This window comes from Aythya fuligula, chromosome 3 (genome assembly GCF_009819795.1).
Source record: "Aythya fuligula isolate bAytFul2 chromosome 3, bAytFul2.pri, whole genome shotgun sequence".
Taxonomy (NCBI): domain Eukaryota; kingdom Metazoa; phylum Chordata; class Aves; order Anseriformes; family Anatidae; genus Aythya; species Aythya fuligula.
Window position 1 is genome coordinate 31876528 of NC_045561.1, and position 22681 is coordinate 31899208.

Genomic DNA, 22681 nt, shown 5'->3' on the forward strand with positions numbered 1-22681 from the left:
GAAAAGTGACTAAGTAGTCTAGGAGTCTTCAGACTGGAAAGATTACTGAAGAGTGAAATCATGGCTGTTTATTAAAATCATGAATATGACATGAAAGAAGAAAAGTAGGGAACAGCTTTTTATTTATTTATTGTCTCTCTGTTACAAGAATTCGGAGTTATGAAAACAAAGTAGCAAGTGGCTGGTCCAGAATAAGTACACTCAGGTATTTATTTATCTCCTGGTCACAAAGTTTCTTACCTGATTGTGGTCATAAACATTTGCTGGGTTCAGAGAAAAGGTAGAGAAATTAACAGAAGCAAAGCCCATCAAACTGTTAGAGCATTGTAGAGCTGCTTGAATATTTTCATCTTTATGCTAGGTCACTGCCCACTTTTTACATAAACCAGCTATTTTAGTAGATTTTGTTTTTTTCCAGAAATGACTATCTAGTAGATTAGTAAGTCTATATTTTAAAGCCACTCTTTCATGAAAAGAAAAAAAAATCTGTATTTGTTGTTCACTTGAACTATCTGTGTTTTCTTTCAGACATTACCTTGGTGGACTCTAAGATGTGTGAATATTCACCAGCAGTTGTTAGAGGAGAGATCACCTGAGCTATTTACTGTTGCCCAGACCTGTATAAAACAAAGTATGTTTCTAATTATGTGCTTTGCTGGCCCACAGCATCAATTTTAAAATATCTTTGTGGGGTGGGAATTTTTATGTAACTACAGAGAGTGGAGAAGGACAAGAATTGACTTAAATTGACATGGATTTGTATGGCATGTGCTGTTTTTGACACTAAGATGAGAATGTAATTGTAGGCTAAGGTTTTCTATTGAGTACCTATGCAGATTGAAGATTCAAGTTGGATATTTATTTCAAGAGCAATATTCCAACTTAGCTTTACTGTAAAGTATAAAAGAATATTAAACTTTTGTTTTTTTTTTTTTTCTTACTCTAATAGCGGTTCTGAGATATAAGACTTTTTTCAGCTTTTTTTAATGGACATATCTTTTATCCACTTGAGTGTTTATAAATGTGTGGAGGTTTGCTTTAAGCATAACAGACTTCCTCTGCTGGTATTTTAAATATAACTTAAAAATTCTCCCAGACTGTATCCTGATAGCTTTTCTTTTTCTTGGTTTGCAGTGGCAGAAGCAGAAGCTTTCTTCACAGGCGGTGAAGGCTGTCACTTAGCAGTTCAGTTCAATCTTGAGTGTGCCTATACATTTTTGTATTACTATGAGTACAAAAAAGCTAAACAATGCTTCAATACAGCAAAAGACATAACAAAACTGCAGATTAATCTGACAGGTAAGTTTGCTTGTACAGTCTGTGAAAGTTGATTGGCTGGACCAAACTACCATGTTTTTTCTTTTTTTAATGTGTCCAAATAAAGAAATATATTTTGGAAATTCTTGACTTACATATACTTTGGAAATTCTTACAGGTTTGTCATAAGAATTAGCATAGCTTGGAAGAAGGAAGAGAAACATACCATCCAGTTACAATGTCAGCCTTAATATGAGTGTCTGAGCAGCTGCAGTATTACAATCCTTCCATGTTGTATTTCATCAGTCTATCAAATTCTAGATCTAGTTGTCTCTGTTATGGGACTCGAAAATTAGTTGGTGTGGTAGGGAATACATCTTCGGGGTTGGGTTTGCTATACGCTTATAAAGAAGTCCGCATGTTTATATGATGCAGTCTTTAACCTTTCGTGCCACTAGTCTAGGTCTGTTCCATGTCAGTTGCATTTAAAAGTCACTTTTGGAGCTGTTGTCACCGCAGAAAATAAATAGAAAAGAAAATAGAAATATCAAGGATTCAATCAGTATAGAGATCTTAAAATTATCCTTTCAGAATCTATTCTTTGGAGTCCTGAAGATCAGATTGCTGCACTTGTAACTTTGTTTAAAATTCCATGTATAGATGTAGAAAGATTTGGCCTATCTGTCTCAGCTGAGTAAACAGGATGACACAAAATGCATAGTTTTCTTGTGTGGAAGCTTTAGGTTTTGTCTGGTAAGAAATGGAAAAAAAAGTAGAAAGGATAAAGGAAGTGAAACTTGCAGCCCCCTTACCTATTACACCACTGTATGTAAAAAAGCTAGCTATTCCTTTATTTAAATTGGAGCTATACCTACTTCTACTTATGTCCTTAACCAATTTAATATTTTAATTAAAAATAAGTTGGAATTGTTGTAGAACTCCATGTTCATTTACTCCAAGGTTTTAAAGATTAACTGAAAAATCTGTGAAGAAAATCTTGTGGTATAATACTTTGCATAACTGTGATTGAATTGATTATATTTGATGGTATCTGTCTAAAACATAGGAAAAAAGGTGTGATCGATTGAAATATGATTAATTTAAATATGGAAATTATTCCTATATGTGACATACCGTATGTGTGACATTTGCTGCAAGCTTGATAATATAAGGCGGTTTTGTTTAAAATGAACCCAATTTTTATTGCTTTTATTAAAAAGATCAGTGCCTGTGATGATGTTCAGGCTATAAAAATTTAATAAACTAAGAACAGGTAAAATCGAAGTGCCAGATGGCTATGCAGCTTATATTCCTCAAGTTGCTTGAGGAGTATGTGCTTTTCTTTAAAAGAGATTATTCATCTAAAAGCTAATTACCTCCATAAATCTAACCTAGGGAAAAGCTGGGTTTTGGAGGGGGAGGTGGTGGCTGGTTTGGGGGGGTGACTGGGTGCTATGGAATTACTTGCATTTTTGATGACTATACCAAGAGGTTACTCTAGTCCTAGAGAGACATTACACTGATAGTCTTAGAATGTTGCTGTGAAACTCCTAAAAGTTCCATGCCTTATCTCCATAAATGTATTAGAATAGTTATGAAGGATGTTGAACCTGAAGGCAGATGAAATGAACTGAACATGTGGGAATTGTTGGCATTCAAGACAAATTCATTTGACATGCATATTTTGAGTAAATGGAAGGAATGTTACAACATCAAAAATGACTTTGCTTTGCTGTAAAAATTCAGCTTCTATCAAAGATGTTTTTACGGCTTTGGGAAGGAATTTCCATTTTAGGAAAAGGTTTTGAGAGTTTTTCATTCTTCTGGGATTGTAATCCTTACTGACTGAAGATTTTATTACAGCATGGGAACTTATGCTGCTCTTGTAAAGAACTTAGAACCAGTATTTTTCCCAAGTTTTTTTAGAAATGTGTGAATAAATCATAGTTGTTTGTGGCTTGTGTATTTTTTTTGGCCCCAGTAATCAAGGTCTGTCCTGTATTCATCATTTGTTGAAGAGCATCCTTATATCCCTCACAGCCAGTCACAATCACCAATAACTACAAAACATTTGCCAGTAAAAGACTGTAGTCTGCCTTGCTTATAAATTTACTAAAATGAGGGGTGGTAATCCAAATAAATTTAAAATGATCAGATATGAAGAATTAATAATGCTAAATCCTGAAATCCACATATTGCCCATTTACTGTTTTCATGCCCAGTAATGCATCCCTGGGAACTCTTAATAGAGGACGGAAAGTAAAATCTCTGATGTATAGAATCCCTATTTCTTTGTGATTCTGTCTGGTGGTATAAAGCAAGCAAAATTTTCCCCCAACTTAAATATGTAATAATCATTTTAATCTGGAAAATGTGTGTTTTCCCTGTAGTACAAAGGAATTATTTGCTTAAAAAAAAAAAAAAAAAAGGTGAGGAGCTATCTCAGAGCATGAAGGCATCACAGCTTGTAATTGGTAGTGAGTAAAATTTAAAATTTATCAGTAACAAACATAGCTTTGTGAGTGCTTCTTTTAATCTGTTTAAGCAATAAGGCGTAATAGGAAGTGAATTACGGCATAATGGCTTACAAGCATTATTAAAATTGAGAATTGAGTGGTACTGTGTAAAATTAGTATGAATCGTTGCCTGGTCTCTCTTCCTGCCCTGACCCCCCCCAATGTGGTTGTAAGGTGCTATTTTTAGAACCATTTTCATTCCTTCGTAAATTCTTAACATGGGACATTCCCATTAAAAGGAGTGACTGGCAGAAAAGGAGTAATCAGTTTAATTACTCATTTCCCTAATGCTCTCCTTCCACCTTCTGGAAAAAAAAGGAGCGAGTGCTCTTACAGCGTAAGTGCCAGACGATTCTTACTGACAGTGGCCTCATCCCTTGGCATTTGCCCACTGAACACACGAGCAGTCAATCATTGTTATGTCCAAGTTCTAATGCATTGCACATTTTCAAAACAAAAATGAAATTACAAACTTCTTATATCAGTTGGCTCTGCAAAAAGAACAGTGGGCCAGTATTCACATCTCCTTTTCCTTTTATTTGATTTCACATTTCACATTATCTGAGCATTGTATTATAATAAACAAGCAAACCTCCAAATTTGGTAGTTTTCATCTCTATTTTGGGAGTGGATAGGTCTCTTGTTATTTTTAAGTTACTCTTCTGAAATTGTTCTGACTTCTCTGATTGCAGTGTGGAAACGGGTTGCTAATAGAAGTACAGCTATTTTTTTCTTTTCAATTTGGTGTCAGTTGCTATCCTAAAAACTTATTAAAAGTTGTCTGAGTATCTCATAAAGACCTGAAGAAACAAATGTTAAGATGACTTTCACATAGTGCATTTGAAATATTTAAAATATTTCAAATGTAGCTGTAAACTGTACAACTGTAGCTGTAAACTATCATTTTAAAAACATCATATCCATTAAAACTAGTTACATGAACTTCAGTAACAGCAAGCAAAGGTGTTTTCTTGAGAATAACTTATTTGTGAACTATCTAGTTAGTGCAATAAAATGTAAAGGAAAAGATGCAAAACTGAAGAAAAATTCAAAATTTGTATTTCCTCACAATTTTTGTTCTGTCACCCCACATTTGGTTTGGGCATCGAACTCATGTCCTTAAAAAGCAGTGTAGCCCTAGGTAAAAAGTGAATGGGCTTTGGAAAATACCATCCATAGTGATTATATTTTACAAACCTCCTACCAATCCACAGAAGCATTGAGACACTGAACTGTTCCCATTTGGAAATTTTGTTGCTTTATAAGACATTAGGAGATTTTTATTTACCTAAACGTTTCCATGTTGTCCGTGGGGAAACTGACAAATCGTTTGCAGTATATTGCTCGTATTTTGCTGTAAGGAACTGATGAAATTTGGCTATTACGAGTTTTCAAGAGGCAATATTGTGAGTTACGGGAAACTTACCTAAGATGGGCTTTGCAAGACCTATCTAGTTGTGTTTATATATTTTTAATACATTTTTCTTTGTACATTGTAGTAAGCAATGAGAATACATCTAGTTCATTGTAGGCAGATCAGTTAAACACCACTGATTTGCAGGTTAACTCGATGTGTTTTTTTTATTTTGCATTTTTTTGTGAGCAAGTTTCTAATATACGATGGGATTACGTTTTTTTAGTGGTCACTAATATAAACTTGTATTACTTTTCTGCAGGTGCTTTGGGGAAGAGAACACGATTTCAGGAAAAATATGTAGCACAGCTTATAGTGGATGTCCAAAGAACAGATGAATTCCTCCTTCCTCATAGTGAGCTAAGTCCAGCACCTACTCCTCTAGAAAACCTAACAATGGTATGTATTTGAGAGGAGATGTTTTTTAATTTCTTAAAATCTACTTGGGATTTTTAATTAATTAAAATACTTTTAAGTTTTTCTTTGGTGTTTGCATGCAGAAAGTGTGTGGTACCTAGATGAAACTTAAGCAAAAGAAGTCAACAATAACTTTCTGCTTCCAAACTCTAATCTACTATATCTACTCATTCTGAAAAATAGAAATGTGGCACTAGGAATGATTTTAGTGTTTCTAAATCTTATCTTGTGATCTTTAAGGAGGGAATTGAATTTTATGCAGATCTGAGTAACAGTTACACAACTCCATCATAAGCTACTCAGACTATCAAGAAGTTAGTCTTTCTGTTATCACAGTCTACTATTTAAAAAAATAAATTAAAACCTTTTATTTGTGTGTTTTGTACATCAGAAATTCAAAAACGCGGTATTGGTAGAACCATGTCCTTTGAGGAAAAACAGAGGTATTTCAAGTTCAAACATGTTATTAACCTTGCGTGGGTGTCTTGTCACAGGTATTAGACCAGACTTGGCGAAGTAGATTCCTAAATCCAATTTTTTTTCCATTTTCTATCATGTCTTTGTTGATAACTAAGTATTAAAATACAACTTCTTAATGTCATTTGTCAACTAAATGTAATTTTTTTTAACAATGGATTCTAGTTTTTCTTTTGCAAGGTCTGGTCTCAAATTTGTCATCTCTGGGTGTATCTTGAAGCTCTTTCAGGCAAAATTGGAGTTAATGCTGTTTTCCATTTGCCAAAAGCTACTGGCAACAGCGTTGCTCGTCCAAGTTTAGGCCAGATGGTCGATGCATCTTGTAGACTTTTAGAAGACTACTCATGAAAGTTGTATGGAGGCTAAGTCTTGAGAGTTGCTGAGAATCTTCACAGATGATGCATGTGGAAAGCTAGAAGGCCTGTGATCTTGTACAAAAGTAGTTATAGGGAAATTTGATTCCCATTTTCAGTGTGGCTATGTAACATCTACCATTTGCAGATAAAGTAAAATATTCTCTTTGTATGAAAATAGGATGAGAGGGAAAACTTCTGAAGAGACTTATAAAAGCTGTGAGCTTATGTAAAGGCCAAGCTGAGGCTGGTCAAAATTTCTGATTTTCATCTCCATTCATGGAGTGCTTAGTTCTAAATTTCTTCCCTTGTTATTTGTTCAGGAAGACGACTGAACAAGTTATTGTGCAATTAAATGGTCAGTAATTGCACTCCAGTGCACACTTGGTTAAACTGACAGTGTTCCTGAGAAAGGAAAACCTCAGGCTTGAGGTGACACATAAGGAAAGAAAAAAGCCCCAATGCCAAAAGCATTTGATTAGTTGTAATTTTATCATTTTCTGATGTTTGCATTACCTTTTTCAAACATTTTTTTTTCACATTGAGAAGGCATAAATTTATTTGAAACTGTGTCTAGTTTAAAATGTATGTTTTTCCTCCAACAGAACTGTGATTTAAATGATGACACAGTGCTTAATGAGATAAAATTAGCAGACGCTGATCAGTACCAGACACCTGATTTGTGTGCAGAAGAGCTTGCTGTAATCCTTGGAATTTGGTAAGTTACTACTTAATTACATAAAAAACAAACAAACAAAACTCATACTATTCTTGCAGTAAGGAAATAATAAAGTGGCGGTTGATGGGAGTTTCTTTTCCTTACTTATGTGATCTGGCTTAAAAAAAAAACAAACCACATTATTCTTGAATTAAAATTTCAGTTTCCTCGGGGTGAACGTTAATGTCCAGAACAGATTTTCAGAGATGTTTCATTAATAGCTGTATCATTTTTTTTATCCTTGAGAAAGCGTCTTTTTCATTGTGTCTCAGTTTAATCATCTTTTAAATGTCAAGTGACAATTAGTTACCATATTGTGATCATACTTTGGCAAATTTTCAAAATATGTGTCAGTCTGCAATGGTCAGCTTCTTAGGACAATCATCGGTATCTTTCAAGGAAAACTCTTCCCCTCTATTCATTGCAGTGGGAATACTTCAGGCTATTTCTCCCCTTCTTGCATAAAGTGAAGTGAGTCATTAGTAGAGAGAAAGTTGTTTCCTTTTGTACACCCATTTCTCTGACTACAGCTTTTTTGAAGGCCCAGACACTTGCTTGGTTTGACACTTGCTATAGTTTAAGTTAAATGTGAAGTTGCATGTCTCTGGTTTCAGCCTACCCACTAGTCAGAAATCCACGAGTAGAGCATGTAGACTTTATATTTTCTTAATTTCCAAAGACTTGAACTTGCTTTCTTTTCAAGGCCACATCTAGATGCAATTCAGGGTCAAAGGAGAGGAGTGAACAGTGGGATGATAAATATCCTTGATCCCTGTCTTTTGTAGCCTTTAACTCTGATCCCTGTCTCTTGTCCTCCACTTCATGCAAGACATTTTCATGTACACCTCATTTTCTAACACAGTATTATCTTATATTCAGACCATAGTATCCTTCCATCCTCCAGAATGAAAATTTTATTCCGTATTGGTCTTGTTGTTAAAGGGTAGAATTTGACCCTGGCTGGCAGCACAGTAGATTTCTTGACCACAGCATGTTACTTTGTAATCACCCTTATCATGCTGTAAATACTAGCTAGAAAGTATCTTGACTGCTCGTTGTGTGTGTATGTTTTAATCCAAGTGGCATGTAATTTAGGTAGGACTCAAAGCAAAAACCTTGTTTAAGAAAGGAGAACAGCCCAAAATTTTTTTTTCAGTGTTACTTTTCTGTATATGTGGTAATAGCTACTGAGTGGTATTCAGTGGTTGGGATACTATTAAATGTCTGAAGCTATTTCAGTCATAGATAGGGTCTAGATTTGATAGCCAGCCATGCTCCGGAAATGTTAGAACACATTTATTCCTACATTTATCTGTATTTGTGCAGTGACTCTGAAGGAAGCATAGACAACAGAGATTAAAGGCCTGAATCCTATATGGCTAAAGTTAGGTAAGATGGATCGTGTACTTCATGATATATCAGATTCCAGTCTTCCTTGCACTTTATAGTGAGATCATGCTTTGTAGGTTGTATCAGAAGTGCAAGGCAAGAGCAGGTAAACAACTGCTTTTATCTGTTTTGATAAGAGAGCTTTCACTCTTCCAAGTTGTTGAGTTGGAAGAGATTATGTAAAAGAAACTGTGGAAGGCCGGGGCTTATGTTCTCTGAAAGTAAAAGACGTAAAATAAAATCTTGGACAGCATTTATTGGTGGCAAAGGCTTTTCTGTTATATTGTTTTTGGCAGTCTGACCCATCTTCACAGACATATCATCTAAGTGCAAGTTTTTATTTTTTATTTTTTTTGAATAAACCTGTTACAGGTGCCAGACAGTATAATGATCTCACCATGGTTATTTTATGGCTGTTTAAAATCATTGCCACAAAGTATATTGCTGTGTACCGGTACACACAGCTGTGTGAAGAGATTTCGCTTGGGAAATGAACTTCCTGTCTTGCTCTTCAGAACACTCAGATTAAAAAGTCAATTGAGAATCTTTTGTAAAACTTTGAAAATGCCTGTAAAGTGATAAATTTGTTGGGTTTGGATCTTTTTCATTAACAAAGTTAACACAGCTGGGGAAACTGCATAGAAATACAGCAAATAATCATAAAAATACATGTGTAAGTTCTTGACCTATCTGTTCTTCATCTGTCTCACACTAATTAACTGTAGTTTAAGTAGATACTGAAGAAATTTAAATTTGCATTGTCTGTACTTGCAAAGAGGTAATGCATCAGGAAACATAAACAAGCCAAAACTCAGTAGTTGTCACTATCCATCTAACTCAGTACTGTTTTCAAGAGTGGCTTTAAGAAGATGCCTAAGGGTGGGTAAGTGTTGTTGCCTCTAAATGGTGATGTTGAGCCTAATCTGGCTTGTTTGCATAGCAGCCCTCAGTGGATCTCTTAAATGCTCATAATCTTACTTTGAGTCTCTGCAAATTTTTTTACATCTGAAACATCCTTTGGCAAAGGCCTCTGTCTACATATTTCATGTCAACTGCTCAAAAAAATAAACCCAACAATCCTCCCAGTTTTGTTTCTCAATAACTTCTTTTACTGACTTACCTCTTATTGGAAGAGATGATGATCTGTCAGTCCCTAGCCACCCTCTGTTTTGCTAACAGTTTTGAGAACCTATGCGATGTACCTCCTTGGTGCTAATCCTAGCCTAATCAGTCAGTCATTTTGCAGAAGTTATGTTTTTGTCTATAAGACTTAAAACATCATAATTCGCTGTCACGAAATAATGATTGTTCTTGATGTCTGTTCCTGAACCTTTTCCAATACTGAATTACTGCTTCTGAAATGACAGCTCCAAAATAGGACATACTATTCTTGGGTGGACAAAGGCTTTACACCATATTTTATGTGGGTTTGTTATTGATAGTGTACTTCATGTAATATATCATACTGAATTCTCTATTCCTTTCTTAATTCCTTACATTTTCTATTTGCCTTTTTAACTGCTGCCTGGTACAGGACTAATGTTTTCATGCAGCTGCAATGCTAAAGAGGTGCTGAACAGAAATTATCAGAGCCTATCAGTTTATGTGATGCTAGGACTGGTTTTCCCACTGTGCATCACTTGGCATTTTTATTTTATTACCTTTTTGCTCCATCCTGTAAGATCGTTTTGCAGCTCCTCACAGACTATTCACATCCTTCCTTCGTCAAAGAATGTCATACCATTTGTGAGTTTTCTCACCTCATATATTCTCCTTTTCCAATTTGTTTATGAATATTATAATACACGACAGCACAGAGCTTATGCAAGATTCCACTGGTGATGTTATCTATTGGTATGGCTGACCATTTGTGGTCATTAGTGACTTCTCTTCATATTGTTATGAAGAGATACCTGATCACAGATCCTACAGCCAGCAGATCCTAAATTCCACTCTGATTTCAGTTCCAGAAGTTGTCTGGAGTGAACTACTTAACCTGTCCTTGAAATCAAAACAAATGCAGGTTGTATACAAGTGAAATATTTGGAAAGTACATTGACAAGAGCTGCCAGAGTTGTTATAAATGCTCAAAGCTACATTTCTACTCTAGATACACATTAAGATTTAAAATACAGATTTAAATTTGATTTGGTATGGTAAATCATTAGAACAATTTCATTTTTTTCCTGTGTCTTTCAAGGTTTGCTTTATTGTACTTTTGTATCTTAAAACATTGTACATGGATGTGGCAGAAATGGAAATTAGAGACCTCTTTTATCACTAGTTTTAAGCTGGAAGGTCCGCATCTATACGCTTAAAGCTGTGACAAAAATCTGAAATCTGCCCTAGAACAGGGGGAGAAATAATCCTTTCTGCTTGAATCAATGTATTTTTAGGCTATAGAAAAAGAAATTCCAATTTTGTCGAAATGTAGCTGTACCTTGGCTTACCCATGTGATTCAAAAGCTGCAGTCATGTCACTTAACATTCTGGTTGCCTAGCTGCTGCAGTGCCCTTGTTATATTTGAAGTTTTCTTGCAGCTGTTTTTTTAACCTTTTCTTTTTCCTTTTTGCAATTGAGAGAGAAACTTGCTGCTAATTTTCACCTGAAGTCATGTTTATATTAGTGACTAATGGTTAGTGATTTTAGTTGACTACCTTGTGTTCTCAGTTAAGCTGATTATTTCTGCTAGCAGCTGAGTTTATACAAGGACAGAAGTAACTAAAGCAGAACAATTCTTTATTACTTTGCTATTTCCATAAAGAAAATTCTGAAGGAAAGGAGAAATGGTATGTGACAGATTTGTTCCCTAGCAGTGCTGTCTAAAATATTCAAAATAAAAATCAGTAACATATCTATCTTATGTGGGAGAAGGGGAAGAATGCATTACTGTAATAGCTAATGTACAGGGGGTTGACAAGGTCTGCTATTCTAAGCCCTTTCTCATCGCTGTTCTACCAAAAGCATGATTTCTGTGAGGCCACACTCAGTTTGCCCAAGCTGCCAGATGTTATGACACATCAGCAGAAGGTACGTGAAGAGGGAGTGGAACCTCTGTCGTGGGAGGTCTGAAGTTACATAGGTATGCAGAGCAGGAAGATAAGTTGAAAGATCTCTCAGGCTTACTTCTGCTGTATAAACTGTTGTTTTTCAACTACTCTGGTCATTTTCTCCTCTACAGATGGAAAGACGAGCAAATCTTTCTCAAAAAAATCCTTACGAGTAATGCCCATTCTCTCTCACCTCCTAACCCACCCAATATGCTTTATTAGGTGCCTGTGTTGTTACTGGATAACTGTTTGGCTGATTGATCAGAGGGTTATTACTATTACTTAGAAAAAGGGTAAAAAAAAAAAAAAAAAAAAAAAAACTTCGACCTTAAACGACTACAGTTAGATAATTTCAGTTTGGGTTTGAGCAACCTATTCTTTTGGCTCACGTTGCAGTGAGTAGTTATAGTAAGCCTGGTATCCTTCTAGATTCTCTATTATATACCTTATATAACGATTTTAAATGTCACTATTTTAATAAAATGGGAGAGTAGCTCCCATTTGCCATTTAGGTCTGTGGTAGCTCATTTAAAAAAAAAAAAAAAAAAGAAATTAGAAAATGGGGTGCGTGGTTCTGTTTACTTCGGTAGGCTTGTTTTGTCTCCCAGTTGAAATTTAGAGGAATTTAGAAGAAAACATCAAGAAAAGCACATCTGAACAATAGATCTCCTAAGCTGCAAAGGAAGAGGGGAACAAGGATTTTATCTTCTAATAGAAATAGGAAATTGAATCTCAGAGGGGAGTGTAATTATGCTTTTGCTGTGTCTCAGCATACCTGTATTTGGCTGCAGTCCTTTGAACAAATGCCATTTACTTTGTTGGAGTGGAATTTATTTCAGTCACATCCCTTAATTTCCTGAATGTTGCATCTGTACTCATTCCTAGGCTGCTCTAGTCTGATGAATATTAGTGGTTCCTAAAGAATGGCTGTTTCAGAAATGCTGAAGCAGCGATCTAGAGAGAACTTTCTTTTCTTGTATATTTTCCTTGGTCTTCCACTTAATGGAGGTGGAATGTGCAAGAAACCTATGCCATCAGGAAGCAGTCTTGGCTCTGTGCTACACAAATGATTATTTTTCTTTCCATGGGCATGTAAAGGTAAAGAGACGAGTGCTTGAATGGCATCAATTATTTTCCTATCATGAGAGCTTCGCTCTTTCTCTTAGAATTATTTTATTATGGCTTAATACTTCCTCATTTATTTTTTTAGGAGAAAAACAAAACACATCAGGCACTCTGGCCTTTTTGCAGTTTATGTGTAGTCTTTCGAAGTATACTCAAGTTTGAAGACCTGGTAAACTCATTAGACAGTAATGGTAACTATATAATACGTATGAAAATTAACACTATAGTGAGAGTGAAGCTAGACTCAGGTGAAATGTTTTCTCCAAAGTAAAATATGTAAAAGGAACGTAATTTCTATCTGTGACATATCATCACAATTAACAAGCTTTTTGCAATTCTTTCTTATGAAATCAAGCCTGTTGCAGAGTTTAAGGAACAGTGCTGATTTTAAGCATACATACGTAGCTATTATATATGTTTGGTGATAATCCTTGTTCTGTAGTATGATTTAAGATTTATTATCGCTTGATATCTGTTACTTTCACAAGGAACTCAAATTGTAACCTGGCTGATGTTTCTGCCAGTTGCAGCTATCTCTTATGGTACGTTCGTAAGTGTTGGATGAATGCTGTCTAAGGAGATCATCCACCCATATAGAGTTGCAAACACCATTTATTTTTCATCTAGACAGTAATGTTCAACTACAAACAAAGTAACTTTATATCTCATCTCTGTATTCTTCTGGTTTTCCTCCTTTGTGCACCACAAGTTAGTGGTAACGTCACTTAGTTGAGAGATGGACTCCTGTGGTTAATATTGCTTGAGTGACTAGAAAGAGGGTGTTTGAGATTACCCTCCAGCACTTTTTCAGCATTAATGTGTTTTTGCTTTGCAGAATCTGTGTTCAATTAGTCATAGAATTTTAACTGAAAACAGATCTCTGTAAAAAGAGGGAATGGATTTAAAACTGTTTAGGATGCATAAAATTTAACCCCATAAGCACGAATGCAGTAAGACATTTCAGGTTAGAATGGGAAAGACACTATGAAATATGTTTGTCCCACGAAAAGGTTCTCTTTTTCTGTGGCTTCTCCTAGGTCTTGGCGACTTTCTGCACATATGCACTACCATTTGTAATTGTAGCATTCTTCCAGAACATCCTTTAGATTTCTGCAAATTTGAGAAATTTATTCTACATAGTTGTATACTGAAAACTAAACAAGCATTATTTTATATACACTTTTTTTTCTTTACAGTATAGACTTCCAAAAGAACAATCCCATACACAAGTTAACTGAAGAGGAACTTCTGGCTTTTACTTCAGTAAGTAACTTATCTGGACTTTTCACTAAACATTTTAATTTAATATTTAGTAAAGTACCAAGCAGTAATTTGCCCATCACATTAATCTTGAAACTGTAAAACAAATTGTTTTAATGTTCAGTTGTTTCATCATTTTTTTTTCTGATTTTAATAAACTAAGTTGAAGTTTTATCCCATTTTGAATCATCCTCATGTGGGATAAGCTTGACATCTAAAACTTAATATCACCTGAAAGCACGTACTAAACATTCTTCACTTGTTTAAGTTTTTGCTAACTCTATGAATGACTGTAATGTTAAAGCATACATCTTTACAACAAACTCTTCTATGGCACTGGTGTTTAAAGTACTCTTCTTTTAACAGTGTTTTGTAAGGGGACTTCAAAAGAAACTGCAATTTTCTTCTATCAGATCTGTTCAGTTTAAGAATCAGGTGTTCCACATAAACATGTTTCTTCCCAGCCCAGTGGATAATTTGTCTTCTTGCTGCAGAACAAATCTGTAGCTTCCAAAGCAGCCTTCAAAATTCTAACTTCCCTATTTCTTCAAAGTATTTCTTTAACCAAGACAAAATACAGCTTGCCCCAGCCTCAGTGCCTTCTGTTTTTTTTTTCTTTATTTTGTTTTTCAACACTAGTTTACTTGAGGGAAGAAGAGGAAAAGGAAAGTGATTACACTGTCATTTGTACTTGCTTTGCAGTGTTAGGCTTCAGCTTCGGTGCAGTACAGACTGCTTTACTCTCCTTCGCAAGCTTGCAGCCTTATACTCATTTTTCATAGCAGTGCTATCTGGAAGAGTAAATTCTTGTTAGAATTTGCGGATAGGATCTCAACAAAAATCCTGTAGATTTCAAGTTAGATAAAATTGTATCACTTGCACATATGTGAAAGGATTATAGACAGGAGGGTTAACCATGGTAATGTTTTTCTGGTCAAAAATGGAAAATCCTAATATTTTTATTAGAATGAATGTGAAGTAGGTTGGTTTTAAATTCGTGCTTGTTTAGGACCCCATGATACTGCAGTACACATAGGATCTGAATGGGGAAACTGAGTGAATCACTGTAAAACGGTTTGTTATGTGTAATCTCTTTATTTTTTCTGCAATGACTATAGTGCTTTCTGACTATATCCTCATACTTGCTGAAATGTTTTGGTTTTGCAATACAGTTCTGTTTTTTTTTTTTTTTTTTTAGAAAGGTAAGAATAGAGAGCAGGAAAATTAAGCCCATGTAGAACAGGTAGTAGGAATGAAGAAAACAGGTTAACCTAATATTGCAAATTTTTGAAAAAATTGTGAAACTTAAGGTATATTTTTTTCAAAAATAAGGTTAGTCAGATGTATGCATTTTCCAGATGTGTGTTATAATTTTGTTCTAACAAACCCGGCCAGTTTGTGTTTAAATAATATGTTTTTAATTGAGGGCCGTCTGTGAAAACTCGGAATGTTACTTCTCACATTTTATTTCCTGTCAAACTCCCTAGGGTTTTTATATACTCCCTGCTTCAGTCTTCCTACTACCTCTTAGTCCACCCACTAAGTCTTGGATGGAAAAGTGGTCCTGACATATCCGAATCTTGAATTAACTTCTTCACATATTTTATCCTTTTAATAGTAAGTGGAGTGGTATTGTGGTAACAGAACATCTTTAATGAGATTGCTCCTATTCTCATAATGTTACGTGTTCCAGAGTAATGAAATTTATAGTGAGGTTAACTTGTTTTAACACTTGGATTTGCAAACGTTTAAATGCTCTTTAGGTTTTACAGCAAAGGGGAAAAGTCATGGTAGCACATATACAAGGTAAGAAGGGTAATCAGCTTTACTCAGATCTTGTATTTGACATTGCTTGAGGCACCATATTACCTGATCCCTGAGATGTAAGAGATTTGTTGAGTGATTTTGTCATAATAAAAAAATTAAACTGCATTTTTCTGCCATCTAGTGGCAGATTACTCAAAAATCAGGAGAGCTGATGAACTTGCTCCTTAAATACCTCCTGCAGTTGGGGAGTAGATCTCCAGAGATGTATAACTGAGAGATATGGTTAGGCTTTTTTATCACTATGTACTCTGAGCAGGCAAAAAAAAAATATAAAGAAAAAAAGAAAAACACCCAGAAGATTCTATAGTAATTAATGAACAGGAATGTAGATCTCTTTAATAGTGCAGAGTTTAGTGTACAGCAGTGACTTAAAGATATAGCTGGTTACCTAACATTTAGAGTAAATAATACATTTCAATATTGGATTAATGTTCTTTTAAACTTTAATTAAAGTTTCCTATTTAATTGTCTGTAGTGACACAATTCAATCTTATTGTTACTCTCACGTTTGATCTGGATTTGTGCTCCTAAAAGACAAAAAAGTGCAAATTTTAACACTACAATGCCAAATCTTTCCTTGACACTGAAAACAGAAATCAGATACGAGCCTTTATAAGTTCTTTCTAATAAAGAAAGAACTGTAGCATTTACACTTCAGCCAGGAATTGTGGGCAGTAGAATTTCATGATGAAATCTCTGAGCTATTCTGTGTCTTAGCTCCATCTGAGCCATTGAGGCAAGCAAATAGATTGCTGTGCTCCCTGGCAGTGGGAATGTTGTATATGAACGTTAGCATGACCTTGATTCTTAAAGTCTCTGCCAGCTGAATATGGAAGTAGCACTGCAAAATTTATTGTACTTAAAGTATTTTTCTAAGCTTTAGTACTACCTAGTGATACAGACAATGAGCCCTATATCAATGCTGCTCACGGTAATTTCTTTAGCATCATTTAAACTACTATGTGTGTGTGTGCGTGTGTGAGCAGGCATCTTCTCAGCCTACATGTGGATTCCTAAATCTGCAGGCTGGTTAGATGGTTGTCATGCATTCATCTGATATCTGCTGAAATTTATCTTTCCTGAAGAAAGGAGGGCATTTCAAGATATCCTAGCATTCTTGAGAAATTTTAAGGCGCTTGTCACAGTTCAGTGGATCATCAAGAGACCCTCTTCCTTTGGATACTGCAAAACAAATGCATGTGACCTGCAGGTTCTTTCTAGCAGAGAGATTTAAGGTCCAGGTAGTATGAGAGGGAAAGGATGATAAAAGCGAATTCCAGTAGATGATGTGGTCCTGCCTCATACTAAATGTAGTTTGGCAAGCAGGCATTCTGAACTCCCATTTATATCTATACAAGTTGAAAATGACTAGGTCCTTAAGCTATATATGTATTTTAAACCACATAGCATGTAATCTTAAAAACAGCGCTATTGAACTGTTTGGTTATTGCAGTCAAGTACAAAAGGATGATATTGCTATTTGTTCAGTGAAGTGACTTGGGAATAGTTGCCATTGTCATAAAAGTACTAATGTTTCTAACTAAGAATTACTCTTAGAATTGCTAACTTGTGCAGCAGGGTATGGAGGTGCACAAAATCCTGTTTACTTCTATATGTAAGCTCACTGGCTGGGATAGTTCCTCTCAGATAAATAATTTGGACTTAAGTGCTTGAGGTGTTCCAGTCAAATCTGTTCACCAGTCATCAGCATAATATATCAGCTTTTAAGCTGTTAACCTGTATCTGAAATCAGAAATATTTTCTTCTGCTTATATATAAATTGTTAATTTATCTTTCCAGAAGAAATTTATCTCATATACATAAAAATAAACAAAAATAAATTTTTGTTTTCAGAGGAAATTATTATTCTCATGCATAAGAATTTATGGCAACAGTTATAATGGTTTGTGCTCTATTAAGAAAAAGCACTTGGGTTCCCAAGAAAGCTAAGATTGTGTTTAGAGATCAGATAACACACAAATTGATTCAGAGGCACAGTTATGCATATTATATTTGGCAAACTTTCTGATTTAGCTTACTGAATATTGCATTATAAAGCCATTTTCAGGAGAGGAAAAAAGAAACAGTAACCCAATATTGAAACCCAGTGCTTCTCTGTTAGAATTACTGGTGGTTTTCTCATAATAAACCTTTTTCTCCAGAGCGCTCTATATAGGAAATAGGAAGTGTCTGATGCAAGGAATCCAAGAACTAACTCAGTATTGTTTTCACATGTAGGTTTTGTAGCTTAGTTTACTCCCAGAACCCCAGGTTCTGGGAAGGAGTAACTACTAGCTGGCATTGCATTTTCTTCTTTCAAAAGCAAAAAAAAAAAAAAAAAAAAAAAAAAAAAGTTTAAAAACAATACCTAATATTTAAGATTATACTCTGCAATACAAGTTCTTACAGCCTTCTAGAAAGCTTATACCATAGCTTACAGTTTACATACTAGAGAGTCAATTTAGTGTTTCATCATCTGATACAGTACTCCTCCAGCAGAATATCCAGGATTAAGGAGCTACAGCTGGTCCTTAACATTACCCCTGCCATCTGTCCTGGCCTTCGCTTTGTCCAGGGGAGGTGAGATGTGTGGCAAATGTGGTGTGCACCTAGCCTAGTGTAGGAGAATGTTGTGTGTTTTTTTTCTCTTAGCGGGTTATGATCATATGACTTGGAGTGGTAGAAGCAGTATTAAACTGCGGGAGACAGAGGAGGAAAAGCAATGAAAGGCTGGGGACCAGAAGCCTCTTGCATTGTGATTCTCACATCTTAGCTCCTTATTTTTATTCTTTGTACAAGATGAGAAGTGAAAGAAAAGGTATCATGGCAAACTTAGCTGTGTTGGTTTATTATCCTCTTGATTTCTGTCATTGATGGAGAGGAGAGCAGTTGGTTTATTTCTTACATGATGAAAACCTGGACAAAGGAAGTTCTGACAGCTCTTCTGTCTATCAACATTTTCTGCAGGTGAGGATGTCTTTCTTACACTATTTTTTTTTCCTCTTTAAGAATAATAGCTTTTATTCTGTTCACAGTACATAAATATTTCACCTTCTTCTAATAAAATTACCTGATCATTCTAAAGTTGTTCTGATAATGCCATGAAGAATAGCAAGGTCTGATTAATGACCTAGAGAATGTGGAGAAGACTGTCAAAATCCAAGGAATACTATGTATTCCAAAGATGGAGCAGATAGGAAGGAATACATCACTTCCTTTGTTTTTCCAGTGTGTTGAATTACTAATTCCATAAAAGACTTCCTTTTTGCCGAGGGAATTTGAGAACAGTTGGACAGATTTTTTTTCAAGGTGGGCATTTGAGTGTAGTAGAAACTGATGGTTGCGTATAGTGCGTTTGAAAATCACAGCAAAGAATCATAGTGTGCATTTCATTGAGTGTGTGTGTATGTATATGAATTACTTCTGCCCTTCACTAAGAAGGGGTTTGAGGAAGAGAGGGAGGGTGAAAATGGAAATGCTTTGTTTCTGTCATCTTTTGTATTGCGTTTGTGATATTAATGTGGAGCTAGGGAGCAATCAAATCACAGCACATGAGATTTTTAATGTTAAGTCTTCCTATTAAAATCTCTGTAAAACTAACATGCCAATTTGGTTTCTAAAGAGCAGTTGTTTATATAGCTTAAATAAAAGCAGTGCATTTTTCTCTGCTGAGAAAATGGCTGCAGTTTTCTTTGTTTTATAACCAGCAAGAGTATTGAAAAGCTCATTAAGATTACCACGCGTCTCTACTGCTGTAACTTTTGTGGCTTTATAAAAAGTTTCTTTCACTTCTTTTCTAAGCAGTGCTGCCCATTTTGAATAGCCTCTGCTGGTTACAAGATTATTATGCTGCGAAGACTTTCTCTCCGAAAAGCCCTGCTAATAGAGCTAGTAAGACTTATTTTTCTTTAGGTTAATGAATTAAAAGCTATTTTGTCCTTTCTTTCTTCCTTTTTTTTTTTTTTTTTTTTTTTTCTAAGCACTCTTACTGAAAAGCCTGAATCCTTTTCCAGGAATGTCAGCATCCAACCGCTGCTGGTAATTTAATGCATGTACGTTTTCTGGTCCATCACGCATTACTGGAAAATCAGATGGAGCATAGCAAAAGGGAAGCTTCGTCTTTCCACAGAAGCATCATGTGCAAAGGCTCAACTAGATTTATTGGATGCTGAGTCACCAAGTGTCTTGTACTTAGGTTTACAACGTATCGTGAATAGGAAATTAACCTAGTGTTACCAGTTATTTTTGCTGCTGTTCCGTTGTGTGTGTGTGTTTAGATGTTTTAGGGTACATTAACTGGATGCTGCAGTGCGTGTGTTGCAGGGCAGGGGGAAAGCTTGCATTCCATTCCAAAACTGGGATTAAGTAACAGTCTGTTTGAAGTTGTTTTATTTTACAAAATATCAGATTTCAACATAACTGACACTTTCATCTCTTTCAACTTTGTTCTCCTCTGTGGCCTGCATTCTTCCCTGAGTCCATGGAATCCGCAGCTCTGCTTGCATCATCTCTTACAGGAGATGATTCCCAGTTTATTGTGAGTGGGAAGAAATTTGGGATTGCCCTGCTTTTTAAGAATAGTCTGCTCTTTTTCTGTACACAATTACTCAATAGATCTTAGTGGTCTCACTGAAACCACAGCGGTAAGAGAACATGAAAATCATGTTTTAATATTAATAGATGATTCTCTTGTCTAAGGGTTTGCGATGTTAAGCAGGCAAATTTGATGACAGTTAGTAACATTTTTTCCCACAGCAGCCTTTCTTCTCCCCCTCCTCCTTCATCTTTATCTATCAGCAGCTCACTTATTTTTTCTAGCAGCCTCTCTGACAGCTGGTTGACATGTTGCAGGCTTCCCTTCCCCCTCTTGTGTCCTTCACCAGCTATAACTATTATCATTTACTTCAACAAAAAAGTTTTGGAGTTCATAGCATCAAGAAGATTAAATTAAACCCTTTATTCAAGAAAAGGCTGCTTGATATATCATCTGACGGGAATGAGACCTTCTCACTACCCAGTGCAGTGCTTAATGTTTGCATTTTGACAATATTCTGATGAGCAGTTCAATTCATATATTATCACTACTAGTAGTCACTTTTCTTTTTGAAGTGATGTTGTGTACTCTACTGATCTTCCTGTTTAGATGAGGAGGGGAGAGATAAACCAAACAAAAGCTAATCCAAGTCTTTGCTTTTTTGAAAGTAAATGCTTTTGTTCTTGTACTGTATGTAAGGAAGAATTATTTTTAAAGTTTATTTAGCTCTCCTAATGTCTTGCCCTTGTCTTCGTTGCCTAGTTTTAACATTGCCTCTTCGTTTGTTCTGTTCCTAACTGAGCATTTCAAATATGACTCTAATCTTCCTTGTTTCATAGCATCTGAAAAATCAATGTAATTGAATTCTTGTTCACTTTTCAGTTGCTACTGTCTCTAAGCAAATGAGTTTAATTTACTGTATTCCTGTCATCTGTGTAGTTTGAACTAGAAGTGGAGCACTGCTTCCATCAGTGCCCAAACAGTCTATCTGTTCTATATTAAAATGAAGTATTGAAAAAGTAACAGATTTTTTTTTTACTTCAAATAGAATGTCATAGTCTTTAATTAAAGTCATGAAGATTTTTTTTTTCCCCTAAAAGTGTTCAGAAGTGTGTAAATCTGATACTGCCTTTTGATTCATTTCTCATTGTTAAAATGCCACTTAGAGGGGGGAGGAAAAAAAAAAAAAAGAATAATAAGAAACAAAAAAAACAACCAACAGACACAAAACCAGGTACAGCCAAAGTACCTGGTTTTTCTAAGGGATTTCTAATTGGAATTTTCTTCTACAGTTTTATTGTTGGGCAATATAAGAATTTTGTGAGAAAACATATTTGAGTTTTAAGTGTACTAAATCATCAGCTGTTGAGAGGAGGGAGAAGTAAGGGGGTAAATCTGTTTTTATCAGTTTTTGAAAAATGTTCCTGGACAAATTCTTACAGCTTGGATTCAGCAAAATATCCCTTTGCATGCTTATCATATCCTCATTTCAGTTCTATTCAGCAAGAAACATATCCCATTTTTGTGTGTCTGCACTGTGTTGCCTTTGCAGAAGTATTCAGTTGACTTCAGTATGTTGTAGAAAAGCATGGTACTGTCTGTCTTGCTGAAGGACAAAGGTTTAACAACTCTGATTCTGGTATTTTTATGTTTCCTTTCTCATCTTTTATTAAACGCAGGAATTTTCAAGTGCTGTTGACCAGAAATCAAGATGCTCGGATTAGTTTAATGTACAAAACATTTAAATCCATCCGTATGTAGGTGTTATACAATTATTTTACTTGTAATCATTTAATGCCTGAATTCTAGTACTGATCATGCACTGAACTGTACATTATGATCAAAGGAAAAAAAAAAACAACACAAAGCAAGCATTCTTGTCAGTAGGCCCCACCACTCTTTTTTCAACCACAAATCCATTTTACTAGGGTAACTTTCATGTTGATGAGCTAAGTGTTATTTAGAAAAATTACTTGAGATAGCAAATACCCAAGGAAGTTTCAGAAGGTCATTTGCATGAAGTGATTTTGACCATTATTAGAAGTAATTTCCAGTTGCCTGCATATAGAATAGGAAATGATCGCAATGTATACCATAAATGAGCATCATCATTACTGTGAGAAAATTCAGACTTCTTCCTCTGTAAAATTTATACAGTTAGCATATAGGATGATGTGGTATGGCATAAATACTTCTGACATGTTTGGATTGGCTGCATTGATCATGGCAAGTGGAGTTGCTAGCTATGAAGACTATTCAGATGCCTATAATATGTTTAAAAGCATCATGTTGTATTTGTTTCAATTTGTAAAGATATTTTTAAAATATTTAAACTATTTGTTT

General features: G+C 35.3%; 1 protein-coding gene across 1 annotated transcript in view; it reads left to right on the forward strand.

Annotated features, from left to right (window-relative positions):
• TTC27 (tetratricopeptide repeat domain 27) overlaps positions 1–22681 on the forward strand; it is a 112136-nt gene that overhangs the window by 16595 nt on the left and 72860 nt on the right. Inside the window, exons 5-9 of the mRNA XM_032185350.1 lie at positions 529–631; positions 1135–1299; positions 5450–5586; positions 7040–7152; positions 13914–13980. Coding sequence (XP_032041241.1) covers positions 529–631; positions 1135–1299; positions 5450–5586; positions 7040–7152; positions 13914–13980 — 585 coding nt within the window. The remainder of the gene's footprint in view (positions 1–528; positions 632–1134; positions 1300–5449; positions 5587–7039; positions 7153–13913; positions 13981–22681) is intronic.